The sequence below is a fragment of the Phascolarctos cinereus genome, unplaced genomic scaffold, assembly GCF_003287225.1.
Source record: "Phascolarctos cinereus isolate Bilbo 61053 unplaced genomic scaffold, phaCin_HiC Scaffold_5;HRSCAF=322, whole genome shotgun sequence".
In the NCBI taxonomy this organism is placed as follows: domain Eukaryota; kingdom Metazoa; phylum Chordata; class Mammalia; order Diprotodontia; family Phascolarctidae; genus Phascolarctos; species Phascolarctos cinereus.
Window position 1 is genome coordinate 86,027,342 of NW_027555958.1, and position 16,323 is coordinate 86,043,664.

General features: G+C 36.8%; 1 protein-coding gene across 1 annotated transcript in view; it reads left to right on the forward strand.

Annotated features, from left to right (window-relative positions):
- PDE10A (phosphodiesterase 10A) overlaps positions 1-16,323 on the forward strand; it is a 394,215-nt gene that overhangs the window by 367,069 nt on the left and 10,823 nt on the right. Inside the window, exon 22 of the mRNA XM_078155052.1 lies at positions 6,975-7,063. Coding sequence (XP_078011178.1) covers positions 6,975-7,063 — 89 coding nt within the window. The remainder of the gene's footprint in view (positions 1-6,974; positions 7,064-16,323) is intronic.

Here is a 16,323-nt window from a genome sequence, read left to right on the forward strand (position 1 = left end):
GCAGAACAAATGCTAACTTTAATGGTGGTTGTGAATATTTGGTGGTAATAACATAAAACATTTTGTACATTTTGTACTGCTTATCTTTGTGAGACATTACTAGGTTATCTACCCGTGTACAAATAACTCTCTGCTTTTACCTTTTGCCCTACTCACTAATGTCCTTCTTAAAACAGCTGACATGAATTAATGAAATAGCACTTTTTAAATCCTTATTATGTACCAAGCATTGCAGTTAAGTGCCAGAGATAAAAATACAACAGCAAATACAATCCCCTACCTCTAGGAAGCTTATGCTCTAACAGGGGGTGATGGTTTTCATAGGAGAGTAGGGAACCAGGAGGAACATTTTGGGCCATAAACTTGCAGGGATGGTGGAGTCATAGGAGAGCATGTTGATAGACTTCAGAAGCAATCAAGGAGTTGATTTAATCATTATTTAAGTGCTAGAAGAGATAGGAGGAGTATAGATGTATGCCCCTGAGGCACCTGGAAAGGCCAGAAGATGGCTAGAGAATGAAATGAAGGATGGCTTGGACCTGCCTAGTGACAGTAGGGCCTAAAGGTGGAAATTCGGAGATGGAAGGATTAAAACATCTAATGAGGGATTTTTGCTGCTTGGAGCTACATACATAGAGTTTATTTAGTTTAGTTTTTTTTTTTTAAATTACTAATATTTTAGATGTGAGTACTTCAGGTGAAATAGAAAAGTGAAAAGACCACTGATTTGATGAATATAATGAAAAGTAACCTATTTCAGAGTTTTGGAAACAAGATTTTATTTTACTTCTAGGTTATTCAGATATGCATTGAGTTTAAAAGATCATTGTGTATTGATTATTTTAGAGCTTGGATTCTTATCTAATGTAATTTTTAAAACTCAGGTGAATAATTGATTTACACTATTTAGAGTTTGCCAGAATCCCAAGGGCATTTTGGTATATTTAAATCATTTATAATGAAAAAGAATTTTTTAAAAGGGCTTAATCAAATGGTTCCAGTTCTTTTGCTAGTATTGCTTTCATTAAGAGTTTAATCATATGGATGCTTGTTTATTAAATAATATAATATGTTTGCTGCTTTATCCTATTAAAAAAATATCTAAATGTATAGTCTTGAGTTGAACTCTACAATGAAAGTTTTGCCAGTGTTTTATATGAATATAGAGTCCACTCATGTAAAATCAATTAAATTTTAGAGACTAATTGGATTTAAAAATATAGATTGCCTCTCTGTGTTTAAAACATGTGTTCCTGAAAAGATGCCTGTAAGGCAAATTACTATATATTGTTTTATTTTCTCATTAGTTTCCATTTCACATATATACACATATATATGTATGTATGCATGTGTGTACTTTACCTCATGTCAGGATTAAAAAATCACTCTTAGGCTGCTTTGTACCTGAGATTCGGTTCCCAAGCCACAGCTCAATCATATTCCAAGCCAGACTTCTGACATTCCGCAAAACTAGTGAAGACCTCTTTTCTGCCTTGTAGCACATGCTAAATGTTAAGGTTACAAATGCATGAATAGTTGGGAGACTTATGAGTATAGTAAATGTATATTGGATAGCCACTGCAGTTGTTCATTGAACTGAGCCCAGAATTGAAAAAGAGAAAGACAAGGGCTGGATAAGAGATTGAACAGTATTTTTAATGACTCTTAGCATATTCTAATGATATTATGTAGCTGTAATGATATTATGTAGCTCATAGAATACCACTGCTAACAGGTCTGGACAATGGGCGTTCTTTATCCACTGGGTTTTTCCCATGTGAAATGTTAAGCCAAATTCTTTTAATTGCCTATGGATAAAATTGAAGAGGTTCTGCAGTGTTCTGTGGCTCAGTGCAATCACACGCTATAGTGCACAGACAGGAGCATCTTAGAATGTGGACTCTGTACTAAGAACCTCCATAATGGCAATAAACATAGGTTTCTCTTCTGAATCAGTGTTGCCCTTCCAGGTCTCTCCACTTATCAAGGAAATCGAGGGCTGGCTAGCAGAGGTAGTTCATAGGCTTTTTGGATGTAGGCTCTTCTTTATATAGAAATACATAAAAATATGTCAAGTATGTATTAATGACTTCAGTTTTATTTCATATTCATTTCTGATTATATCCTTTCTTTCCCTAATGATGGAGCTCTATCTTATAACAAAGATTTAAAAAGAGAAAAAAATATAACATATAAGTGCATAGTTCATGCTTAATAGTATATGCAATATTCAGCATCCATAGCTTTAATGAAAGAAAAGATATGCCTTTTGTCAGTTTTCCTCCAAGGTTAGGCGCAGTCATCATGATTACACAGTTTCCATTTTCATTTGTTTTTGTTCCTTACATTTACATGTTGTAGTCACTGTGTCAGTTATTTTCCTAATTCTCCTTTCTTTACTCTCTGTCATTGTATGTATATCTTTCTATTCTTTATTGAATTCTTCATAATCATAATTTCTTATTGACCAGTAATATTCTATTATGTTCACAAGGTACAATTTGTTTAGCTTGTGATGGTTGTGGTTTGTCCTTCATTCTTGAAGAGGACCATGACACCAGGGGGATGATGACATGACTTGCAATTGACTTTGTTTTGAATGAGGGAAGGCTAAGCAGAGTCACCAGCCTCACTTTCTCCTCCAGAGCCATCTGGGTCCAGTGGCTAGATATTGATTAGAAGGACTGGAGATGGCCCAGGATGCAGTGGGAGACCTTGGCCCTTTTAAGCTAAGGTCTTTTCAGATTCTCCCTTTGAGTGAAGCAACACCCAATCAGTGAATAGGCCTCTTTAAGAAGTGGATCAAGGGATGGCCCCTTTAGTTAAAAAAAAAAATTAAACTTCTAGGGGAAAATCCTGAGGGTTGTTGGCGCAAAGAGAAACAGTTACTATATACATTCACTGTGAGCCAAGGAGGGCCCAAAAAATAACTATTAAGTGGTACTTGGGCAGGGACCTATTGTTGTCCAATCCCTGAGATCCAGAATGAATTGGGTTTAAGGCTTGGTCTTTGAGAAAGAAGCCTAGCCAGTGAGCTTCAAATTAACTAGGTAGCTTTTGGCCTTCAAAATTTACCTTTTTTTGGGCAGAACACCCTTAGGTAAGGGGAGAGGAGAGGAGGAGCTGAGTTGCCCACCTGGAACTGGCCAACTGGGTCCCCATTCAGGCACCTTAATCTACTCACAGGTTGTGGTTCTCAAAGAGGACCATGACGTCAGGGAGATGATGACATGACTTGCAGTTGAGTTTGATTAGAATGAAGGAGGGCTGCTCAAAGTCACCAGCCTCACTTCCTCCTCCAGAACCATCTGAGCACAGTGTCCAGATATTGATCTTACCTTGTTTCAAGTTCTTTGCTCCCACAGGAAATTCTGCTATGAATAGTTTGGTGTATATGGTACCTTTATACCTTGGACCTCCTTTTAGTATGTGCAAGATTATGTACATTTTAGTCACTTTTTTAAAAGCATAATTCCAAGTTGCTCACTGAAGTGGCTGGACCAATTCCTAGTTTCATCGCCAGTATGTTCTTGGCTTCCCACATTCCCTTGTTGGAATTAATTTCCATTAGCTTAAGTTTCTTAGGAAATTGTGATTGTTAATGTCAGTAACTTTTTCACCTTTCCATTTGGGATCATTAGTAGCTTGTTAAAATATATTAATTTGAAGTATCTCAGTTGCATGATATGTCTTTTCATTTTTATTCCTTAGAAATGATGAGATAGTGTAAGTGATCAGAGTTATTCAACCATTCCTGTTTAGCATTCGCTCTTCTACTAACTCATTGCCCAGATTAGTTACTCAGTATAAATGTTCTTCTTCCATTCTTTAAGATAGTATTGAAGAATCTGTAATTCACTTATCCATTTTTTAAAACTCTGAGCCCCACAAATAGACAATACTTCTTGAAAAAAACACCACTGTTAGATCTATTGATATTTACCCTCTGAGAATGTTTCCTTTTCAATCACCTCCTACTGTGCTTCTTATAAGTAATGCTATTTATTAAGATAAAGTAAATTTATAAAACAAAGAAAGGTATCTAGACTTTCCCTGTGCCCAGAGAAAAAGATTTCAGGCTTCCATGAGAGAACTCCAGGAGAAAGGAGTTTATGTCCTTGGGGTCATATGGTCTGGGAATTTCAGCAACATAGCATCTGTCTGAACACTCCTCATGCCTACCTGACTTAAGGAACCTTACTTCTGGAGTTACAGCCTTTTTCTTTGAAGTGGTTGCCCCTGCCTATTCTTCTCTCCTCCCATGTGTAGATTCTTACAGCTTACAGAAGAGTTGAGCTTCTATTCCAGTCTCAGTCCAGTCAAGATCACACTGAATCATGGCCCATCATTCTTAACCCTGTGTTGGTTCCTTTTTGATTTATTTAAGAAACTAATACCGTATAAAGAGATCATTTGGCATGGTGGCAATTTGGGCCATTTAATACCTCTTTAGCATCCCTTTCTTTAAGATTATATCCTGTACTTTAAAGGAACACTCATAGTAACGTTTTTTAATTTGATTTTATTACCATTTACTGTAACAAGTGATTGGTCTGAATTCAGGCAGAATATTAAAAATGACCCTCTCATTGGTAACTGGTCATTTCCTGTCTGCTATAGTTAAGACCATTTCATAGTTTGTGAAGTTATGTGTTCCTCACCTTATCCAGTGCCTCACAGCCTCATTTTGTAGAAGATATTTATGACATAAATGAGTTTCTCTAGAATCTGTAATCTTCTGATCACTTTCATTTCTTCATGCAAAGCCATGTTTGCCAGTATATTTTTTTGCCCTCCTCCCTTGTGCCCACTTTTCTTTTGAAGTTACGAAGTGGCATAAGGTGATTTAATTTGAAGAGTCTTAAGGAGTTCTTAATATGATTTTTTACTTTATCATTCTCTGCAACACATTGACACATCAGCTGCAATTATTTGATGGTCCTTTTACAAATGCTTTATCATAAGCATTGCAATGCTATTTTGTTCTCTGAAATGATGCTTCTCATTGTCACTTGGATATATGATTAAATCAACTCTGCCAACCCTTTTATATTTCTCTCCAAGGAGAGCCATCCTTCTGTTTAGTTGGAACTTTATATCTTCTGATATCACTTACAAGTAGAATATCAGTGTTATTCTATTTGTTTCACTAGTGTATTGTACATCAGCTTACTGAGAGTTGAACAAGGCTCCCTCATAAAGAGTACTAAGTGAAATTAACCCTTGTATACGGTCTAAAAACTGTGTGATTCTTAGCATCTCTTCCACCTTTTCCAACAGCTGAGTGGTCGCTACTTCTAGTGGTCATTTCCTAGTCATTACCTTAGGCCAGTTTGTGTTTTCTTTTTTTTTCTCTTGGCTGCCACCCCTAAATAATCTTTTGGTGAGGAACTTCTCTGTACTTAGTTAACTAGACTTTAAAAAAAACAAAGTCTGATGCTGGGATTCTATATGCAACCCTTCCAATGTGATGGAACCCATCAGAACTATCACCCATTAACATTTTTTGAGAACCCAGGGTCACAACAATACCCCTATGAAGCATCAGAGTAGGGCTTCTGTTGAAGGTACCATAAACTAAATTTAATCCATTAGATAGATAGATAGATAGATAGATAGATAGATAGATAGATAGATAGATAGATAGATAGATAGATGGTTGAAGACCTTTAATAAGGCCCTTCTCTCTTCTTCCTCTATAATGTTTCACTTGGCAATCTCATCAGCTCCCATCTCTAAGCTGTTGATTCTCAAATCTACTTATCTAACCCTAACCTCTTTCCCCTAATCTCCAGTCTTCCTTCTCCAGCTGCCTTTTAGATATCTTGAATTTGATGTCCTGTGGATTTCTTCATGTCCAAAACTGAACTTATGATCCTTTTTCCAAAACCCTTCTACCTTCTAAGTTTCAATATAGCCATTCAGATTCCTATTATTCTCCCAGTCACTCAGGCTCCCAAACCTAGGTGTTATCCTCAACTCTAAAGTCTCAACCCATATACCCAATCTGTTGCCAAGAACTCTCAGTTTTACCTTCATAACATATACCCCCTTCTCTCCTCTGACACACTGCCCTGCTACAAACTCATGCTTAGACTTGTGCAATCAATTTTTGGTTGGTCTCCTTGCCACAAGTCTCTCCTCACTGCAGTCCATCCTCCACTCAGCTGTTAAAGGGATCTTCCTAAAGCCCAGGTCTGACCATGTCACCCATCCACTTAAACTCTCGGGCTCTCTAATACCTACAGGATCAAATGTAAAATCCCCCTTTTGGTGTGTAAAGCCAGACCCTTCTGTTCCAGTTTTCTTACGTCTTACACTCTACCACAACTCTGCAGTCTAGTGACATTAGTTTCCTTGCTGTTCCTCCCACAAAACACTCCATCTCCTTAATCTGTTCATTTTCATAGGTTTGCTGCCATGCCTGGAATGCTTTTCCTCCTCATTTTTGTCTGGCTTATTTAAAATCCCAGTTACAGTCCCACTTTCTGTAAGAAGCCTTTCCCAATGCCTCCTAATTCTAGTGCCTTCCCTTTGTTGATTATTTCTTTTTTAATCTTTTATATCACTTGATTGTATGTAGTTGTTTGCATGTTGTGTCCCTCCTTAGACTGAGCTCCTCGAAGGCAGGGCCTGTTCCTGCCTTTTATATATTCCCAGTAGCACAATGCCTGGCACATAGCAGGCACTTAATATTGGCCAGCTGTCAGGGACTGGGTCCCAGTGCTTGACATTTAGAAACTTTATTAACTTTATTTTAAATATACATTATAAATATGTTGGAAAATATCGCAGTCCCTTTCAGTAGAAGGTTGATTCTTTACTTATAGAGCAGCATGTATAATTTTTATAGTTGAACTTTGAAAGTACAAAGAATACCTGAAAAGCATAATTGCTGCTATGATGTGTAGTATTTGACAACGTAACTTAGAAACTGATATTTCCTATCAACACTTTTTCCATCTTTGTCACAGCTCGGCTTCTACAATGCTGTAGCGATTCCCTGTTATACTACCCTTATGGAGATCTTTCCCCCTACTGGACCCCTGCTCCGGGCTTGCAGGTAAGAACCACTGCTCCCTTCTGTAGTGTTGGTCACAATTACACCCAGTGTTTATAAGTGGCTAGTGTAGGGTTTTCTGTAAAAATGTGGCAATTCATAAATAATAATAATGATAATAAACATTTACATAATACTTCCAGGTTTGCAGAAGTAGTTTACTGACATTATCTCATTTGATCAAATATGATATCTCATTATATGTATACATATGCATGCTATCTTTATATGTACATCTATGCTATATGTGTGTTGCATGTGTGTTTATACAGTATCTACTTACAGCGAGATGAAATTGAATATCGCATTTAATTGATATTACAATAAAAATACAAACCATGAATTACCACTCTGTATTAACAGAGTAAGTCTTTTTTAGGTTCCAGATTTTGTCACTGAATGGCAAAGTATATTTGCTACTGTGAATTTTTTGCCCCTGTTACATTGCTCCAAGGTCTTTGTACAAAATGATGAAAGAAGGAAGTTTAAAAAACAAAGTATGGCTGTGATTAAGTGGATAAGACTTTATCTTTCTCCCTTAGGAGTCATTGATTCATCTTTTTTTTTTTTAATGAAAACTGTAGGATGTGCTTTTAGTACACCTGTGAGCATTCATATTTCTCCAAATCTGATTATACTTCACCAAATTCAGTAATGTCTCTTGATATATGTGATGAAACAAAAAATAATTTAATCTTCATAGCTTCTATTTATTTTCATTCCTAATTTAGTCTTGCTAGTTTTAATAATTAGTCCATTGAAGGTTTAAATGCCTAAATTTCTAAATGTCCGTAAGCTTTCAACAAAGCACATGGTAGTCTTTTCCAAACTGCATAGAATTAAGAAGAGAACAAGAGGAAAGTATGTGGAGGCACCAGTTGTGGACGTCCTTCTCAAGGAGCCTAGCCATGAAAGGGAGGAGAGATTGAGAACAAAAGCTAGCGGGGATGGATCGAAGGAGGATATCCCCCCCCGAAACAAGGCTAGGAAAAGGGACCAGACCTGTGTTTATATTCATATAGGGGACATTCTGTGAGGAAGTTCTCTCTAATAATGTTGTTTGACAGGAGTAACATTCTCCGCAATCTAGTCTCAGAGGTTCTCAGAGCACTAAGAGATTAAGTGACTTGCCTAATCAGAATGTGTCAGAGGTGGAGTTCAAGCCTGGGTCTTCCTGACCTGGAGGTTGGCTCTCTATCTACTCCATGAGGCTTTCCCTCCTAAATGTACAGTTATAGTATTGTTACCATTAGTAAACATTAGTAACCTAAAAGAAAATGTAGTGTTTACCGTTTAGCTTTTCTTTGCTAATGCTTTACCTAATTTACTTGAAGTTATATGGAGCAATGATTATTTGAACAACTTCTTATTAAATTTCTACTAAAGGAAATAGATGATATTCTCCTCTCATATACATAGCATTGCATAGCTACCTCAAATTTACTAGTACTCTGAGATCTGATTTCCCAAGATAAAATTATATTACCAAAACAAATGGTAAAATGAACTTAAGTACCTTCCTGATTGTTAATTCAAAGCCAGCCCTTCAGTCTAGTTCAACTTGTATCAAGTTACCAAATTCCCACCTCAGCCATAAATGTCTGTTTATATTGAGTAACTTAGTGTAAATTACCATGTTGTGCTGCTTAAGCTATTCTTTACAGTAAATTATTGGGGAATTTTATGTGACTGCTATCTATATTTTTTTACATCTATAATACTTTATTTCTGTGATCTTTCAGTGCTACAGTTTGAAAGGTTATTAATAAAAGGAAGCCTTCAGTTAAGAAACAATCATCTAATTCAAATAATAGGTCTTAAAACTTTCTACCCTAATATGGAGCTGATTTAAATTTAAAATTTTGTCACATTTTCCCAGCATTCTGCATATAATTTAAATACTTTTGGAGTTATGTTTTTCAACACTGTTGATTTCAATGAATTTCTGTAGATCTAGATCTGGAGTCCCCTTTGTGTTACACCAGTGAAATTTCAAGACCAATCCGCCAAAAAAATCACCACAAAAAGTTGATAAAGGCTTAAAAGTAGTGACTTTTCATTTTCTCAGTTCATTTTGAAGAATCACAGCATTGAATTGAGCAAATAATGACACATTTCTCAAAATATGCACTTGATTCTGCAAACCAATAGTTGCTTGTAAAGTATCAGAAAGCTATTTCACATAGTGACCAGGCAAATGTCAGAATTATGTGAATTTGTAATATAGCACTGTTTTATAGGGAGAATTTTATATTTTTACTCATCTATATATCAATTATATGAATTTCAGATGAGGAATTTTGCACAGATATTAGATTATACTTTCATTTTAAACAGTGTAGTCACTACCAAGCCCTGATCTTATTTCTTCTGGTCTTTGTTTAGCCACCTATTAATAGAAATATTCAGAATTGTGAAAAAGTAATGTATCTTATATTTCCCTCATTTCACTTTTTGCTGAAATCAATTAAGAATTTTTAAATCTTTTAAATAAAAATTCTGATAGAAAACTGAGAGCTTCCATTCCTAGCCCATGTATCATCAGATTTGAATTGTCTATTTTGGGCAATATTTTTTTTAGTATTTTCAAAAGAAATTTCCTTAAGCTACTTTGAATACTGCCTTCTAGTGAAAAGATTTGAGCAACTCTTACAATGTCAGATGTCTTAAAAAGAATTTTAACTATTGGCTACAGTCATATTTTTATCCATTAACCTGTTATTTTTACTAAACTTATATTAATCCTTCTGTCTGGTATTTTCCAATCCATAGGTTATTATTTGCCTCACGCCCCCATCCACACCCCCCTCAAGTCAGTCGGCTGACAAATCTTGTCACATTTACCTCCACAGTATCTCTCATATTCATTTATTTATCTTCACTCTTTGGCCAATATTAGTCTAATTCAGATACTCATCACATTTTGCTTAAGCTATTACAAAATCTCCTAAATTTAATTTTGCCCCACTACAATCCATTTGTCTACCCAGCTGCCAAAGCAGTGTCCTTAACTCATAGGTCTACTTTCCCTAATCAGCATTCTCTAGTGACTCCCCATTGACTCTGAAATAAAACATAAACTTGTCAGTGTGGCATTTAAAGGCGCTCATAACATAACTACAACCTATCTTTTAAGACATATTTAATATGAATCCTCTTCATGCACTCATAGTTCTTTCCAAAATGGCATACTTCCTCTTACCCAAACTCACCTCTCACCAACCTTTCTTTTCACAGGCTGCCCCTAATGCCTAGACTGCATTTTATCTCCTAGGTTCTTCTTAGAATGTTTAGCTCCTTTCATGGCTCAACTTGAGTTGACATCTCTTAGGGAAAGCCTTTTCAGATCTGCCTGGTCAATGCTCCACTTCTTCTTCCTCAAGTTATCTTATAAGTGTTTGCTATATACATGTTATAATACATATCCCACCTCCCTTACCCCCTAAACCCCACCCCCTAACCACCATTCAACCTTGAATTGAAATACTTATTTAGAGCAGTTACTATTTTTCATTTTGTCTTTGTCATCAATGCCTTGCACATAGTAGATGCTTAACAAATTCTTGTTGAATTGTTGCAATAATTTGAATGTTTGTTAGAGTGGACAGTATCATAAGACAGCAAGTGGCTCCCCCCACTTATGTAAATTACTTGACTTCAAAGATTTCCTTTTTTAAAAAAATGAACTGGTGTCCTGTTATTTCCTTGAACACGCCTCTATTATTTTTTGAGTTTTATTATTTAATTACTTTCCATTATTTATTCTCTACTCAATTTAATTAATTATTTAATTGTTCTATTACTCTAATTATTTGTTTATTATCCACTTGATACTATAAGTGATACAAGTATCTAGAACTGCGTTTCTTATATTTGTGATTTATATTCCCAGTTCCTTTATACATACTTGATTTTTTAAAAATAAAAAGCCATAGAGAATGAATTAGAGGTTTCTGTCCAATATCACTGATTGGGACTTCTCATAGTCATTGGGCTGTAAGCTGCTTGAGAGGCATTTCTTTGCACGATGCCTTGACACGCACCAGGTTAAGTGCTTATCAAGTGGTTGTTGACTGTCACCTGTAGACATGGGCTTTGGTTTATCCAGTTGCTATGTTTTAAGGTATTTTGAACCAGAGAAATGAGTCAGATTGGTATTGACGGATCAGCATCAAACAGGCAGCCCTCCGACCCAAATCAGAATAATTGTTTTAACCTAAACACACTGAGGCCAGGTTCTCATAGTTGGGAAGCATTATTCTCTACCTCCTGCAGACCTGACCGAACCCAGCCTTTTAATCCTTTGGTCTAAATAGAACCTAGGGAAAAGAGCAAACAAGACCAAAGAATCATGAAACCAATCCAATTGAATGAGCAAAGAACATGAAAAGCAGTAATATATCATTTACTAGCATCTTTTATGTTGATCCCCAATACACAACCAAAAACTAGAGCATGAACAAAGATATGTATGTATGTATGTATGAATGTATATGTATATATACATATATGTGTGTATACATGTATAGGGGTGTGTATATGCATATATAGGGGTGTGTGTATATATATACAAATATGCATATACATATATGTATATGTGTATGTATGTGTGTGTGTGTGTGTGTGTGTATGTATGTATGTATCTACAAAGCCACAGACTAAAGTTCATGCACTTTACTCATGGAGAGTCACTCAGACCTTCACTCAGAGCCTTTATTCTCTTAATCTAGGCACAGAGCAGATTAGAATCATTGAATGGGGAAAGGGGGTACAACTAAAGTCAGCAAGAAGGTTTCACCAATAGACAAACCTAGTAGCAAAGAAAGTACTCAGATATTGATAAAATCAGATATAAGAAAATTTAAAAATATTTTGCAGTGAACTCATCTATACTGGAAGAGAAAAAAACATCAATTCATCTTGAGGACATGTTATTATTATTGCACATACAATACAATCATTTGTACAATAATATATGAACTTATTGAGAAAAAAGGTATTTTTTTTGTTAGGTTCCCTTTACAAAAATAGAAAATTCATACTGTATTTTATAAATATTTCAATCCATGATTATTAAAATTTGAAAAATAAACTATGAAATTTGAAAGAATCAGCTTTAGTTATATAGAAACTTTATTTGAACTAGCTCATTCCCTATTGGTGCAGATAAATGAGGTGTTACCATATGTCTCTGTCATGGATAGAAGATTAGAAGACCAAGGCTGATTTCACTCCCAGTGCAGATGAATCAAGCTCAATTACTCCTCTGTGTTAGTGTATCTTGGCCTAGTAGAGAAAGGGTCAGAAAGACCTAAGTTTAAATCCTACCTCTGACTTACATTGGTTGTGTGAAGATTGGCAAGGAACTGAACATCTCAGTGTGCCCACGTAGGGAGCATCTAAAAGTATAGATTATGTTTAGGAGGTTGATCTTCATCAAGAACAAGAGTTTATACACGTGGAGTTCCCTGCACAGATAGATTCAGGTGCCACTCTCACTCCCACCCCCACCCCCCCCACACAAGTAAAGCATGTTATCTATATATAGAAAAATATAAATAGGTTTTTCCTTTACCTGTAATCATTAGAATGATAAAGTTAGGTAAGTAAGCTGGCTTGATAATAAACACAGGTTAGACTGGGTCCTGGGATATGCAAAACCAACTTGTTGATTTTAATTGTTGCAAGGCTTTACCAAGTCCTAGACCAGAGGCTAAAATTAGCTTTTTAAGGTTCTATGACTTGACTAGGATTGTGTTGAGGGAAGAAGTGCAGATTTTGATTACTCGAATTTTCTGGACTATACCTCTATTTTTATCCTCAAATTTTGGGAATAATTGTGAGACAGGTGCTTAGGCGGTTTTTTGGACATATGAAGAGAACATAAGGTATGTCTGTGGTGACATTTCTATACTGCCAAGTTTTCCTCTCAGAATTTACTTGGGGGCTTGGGGCTCTGTATTAATAACCACTCACTCCACAGTATCCTTATCAAGCATGTGGTAATCCCAACGGCCTATTAATTGAGCCAACTGTACCACTGCTCAGTGACTTCTGTTGTTTAGAAGCCATTGAAGTAAAACATTGGATTGTATTGATGCCAATCTGCTTTTGGTTTCATACAGGTCTGGGCTTGAACATTATAATGAAAACTATAAAAATCTGCTGTTCTAAATATCATATAAAAACAGTTATTTGGATATTCCCATTCAGCTGGTTGCTGATTTGGGGACTTGTCTACTTAAGTCTCCTCTGGTTCCAGTATTACTCCACTGTCCTTGATTGTTATGATACCTAGGGGTGAAATAGTAAACTTTCTAGATGATTTTATTCCACCGAAGAGGCCATCAGGAAACCAGTTCAATCATCAGTTTTTAGCCGCTGTATATAGAAAACTGTACATATTTGCAGGATTGGGAAAAAGGCATTGAGAAAGTCTGCCTTTAGAAGTCTGTTGCATCTCAGTCAGTCAACAAGTACCTTTTAAACATTCGCTGTGTGCTCAGGGAAAATGGGTAGGTGGTGAGAAGACCAGGAATGATATAAAGATCAACTAATAAAGTGGTGAGTCAGCCAGATGACTTAGTGAATAGAGTGCTGGGCCTGGGATCAGGAAGACCTAAGTTCAAATCCACACTTACTACCTGTGTAGCCCTGAGCAAGTCACTTAACCTGTGTTTGCCTTAATTTCCTGGAGACAGTATAGTCCACGGGGTCACAAAGAGTCAGACACAACTGAACAAATGAACAAAAACAGTAGTGTGCCCATAAGTCCATGTAAATAAATGGACCATACAGGGAGTATATGAATCCTGTGAAAATACACAGTAGAGGAAGAAACAGAGTTAGTATGAATGTGGCTGTGACAGAAGCACAAATATGACCTTGTTTCTGCAAGTCCCTTGAAGAGCCTTGTCCTCTATGACTATTGACATTGAGATCCTCTGTCATTCATGGTTCTCTTCAGATCCCAATAGGAAAACTCTGTTTTTCCTAATCTAGCCTTAGAGAGTGTCCATAGGCACTCAGGAGTTCCAGGGATCCTGGCCAAAGTCCTGACTGCCCCTTTCAAAGCAAGCTTGATTACTCCTCTACCTTATTTCGTTTTACTTTCCTTCACACACACTGGAGTCCAGCCAAAGGAGACTTCTTACTGTTGCTTTGGTATGTCACTCCAGGTCCTGTCTCTCTCTGCCTTTTGCAGGAGCTGTCCTCTAGACCTGTAATGCTCCCTCCACATAGTCATTTTTAAGAATCCCTAGTTTTCTTCAAGGCTCAGCCTAAGTGCCCTTCTCTACAAAACTTTTCCTGATCTCCCCTGCCCCAACTAGGTGGCCCAGAGAGTAGGTGTCTCTGAATTACTATAATATAATTCAGAGATGTTCCAGTATCATTCTTTTATTTAATAGATTTAGTATTTTACTTCCAAAACTTCTTGATTATATATATAGATTTTCTATAAAAGGAAAAAGGGGGACATAGTTATAACAATATAATTTCATAACAGAGGGAAAAACTACCTTAACTGTTTGGTTCTAGGCATGAGTCAGATCTGACAGCCAATCACGTAGTCACAGGGTGTTAAAAGCAAGGCTCAGGATTAACCAGGTGGGGAAATTTCCTTTTCAGCAGGGAAATAGCATAATGGAGAAATAGAGTTACAAGTATCCTACCTAGGCTGTGCCTAGGTCACCCCCAAAACTTTTCCCAGACACTCATCCTTAGCAGTTCCCAGACTGTATGTAGCACATGGCATTTTCTACTATTGGCTTCATGACAATTCAGACAACTATCCTGTAATCAAAGCTCAAAACAATAGTAAAGAACAATCTCGGGAATTTTTACCTTAAACAGCAAAATTTCACTGATCTCGACTTAGGGCTTTGAGTATCTTTCCTGATGTTTCTTAAACATTTCATTAATCCTTATAAATTAAAACTACCCAAATTCTGGGGCTTCAGATATACAGCAGATACCTGATAGTTGACTCATCATTGACATGTTAAAGCAGCATCTTTAAACTACCCTGTACACTTTCATAATAGCCAAAATTTTCAAATTAAAATTTGTTATTATATATCATTATTATCTGCTTCATAGTAAAATATACTTCATTAAGTATTTAGCAGTTTTCCAATACATATTTTTATCATATCCTTTTAAAAGCTGAATTCATGTGTAACAGCATCCAGGTTAAAATGTTGCTTTGTTTAGCAGCATTTCTGTTACAATAGTATCTCAATATAAAAGAATTTATTTATAAGAAAATTTGGAAATACAATATAAGAGAATTTAGAAATACAGTAACACAAACAGTAAATTTTGGTGACACCATCAGTTGCATTTCCAAATTATCCTATATCAAAATCATTGGTCTTATTTCCTTGGACATTTTAAAACCACTTTAGAGTTATTAGGTATGGAATAATTACATTCAGTTAAAAAAATAATATAGTGCTGAGCATATGCCAGTGACTATGTTAAGTACTTTGCAATCATTATCATTTTGATTTTCACAACAATCCTGGGAGGTAGATACCATTATTATTTTTCTCTTCACACATTAGGAAACTGGGGCAGAGATAAGATAACTTGCCTAAGATTACACAATTAATAAATTTTTGTAGCCAGAACAGAAAAGGATGGACTCACCAAGGGCAGAGGCTAGTTCTCTCCCTTGCCCCCCATCACACCGCCAAGGCAGCAGCAGGGCAGGGTCTGCACTGGAGACACTGACTGGGCTTTGGTGGGCACTGGCTGCAGAATGGGAATCCCAAGGGCTAGGGTGGCTGGTCCAAGGATCTTCCCATTGGTGGTAATTCCTGGTGACAGGACAAAGTAGATACTGACCTGGAGGCCTGACCTTCCAACAGCTGCAGCTTTGGGGCCAGGCGCTGCTGGGGCAGGGAGGGCAGGATATACTGCACTTGGGTGATACCCCCAGGCTCGCCTAGAGGGGTGGGCTGCAGGATACTCAGGAGCACAGGCCCTTGGGGCCACTGCCAGTGGGGGATGCCCTGCTGCAGCTACTGCTCCGCACCCCCACCAGGTGAGCCCTGGGCAATGAACTGCACAGCTGGAGGGGCAGAAGGTAATTCAAGTTTTCTTACATTTTTCCAGCATTTTTTTTCAACACCTGTATTTGGGCCTCTGATCTGGGAATGAGAGGGCAATAGGGAAAGGGTCTCCAACCTGGGGGAGTCACAGAGCATCCCTGGTTTAAACAGTCTTTTCTCTTTTCATGATTAGAGGGTTAACAAGAG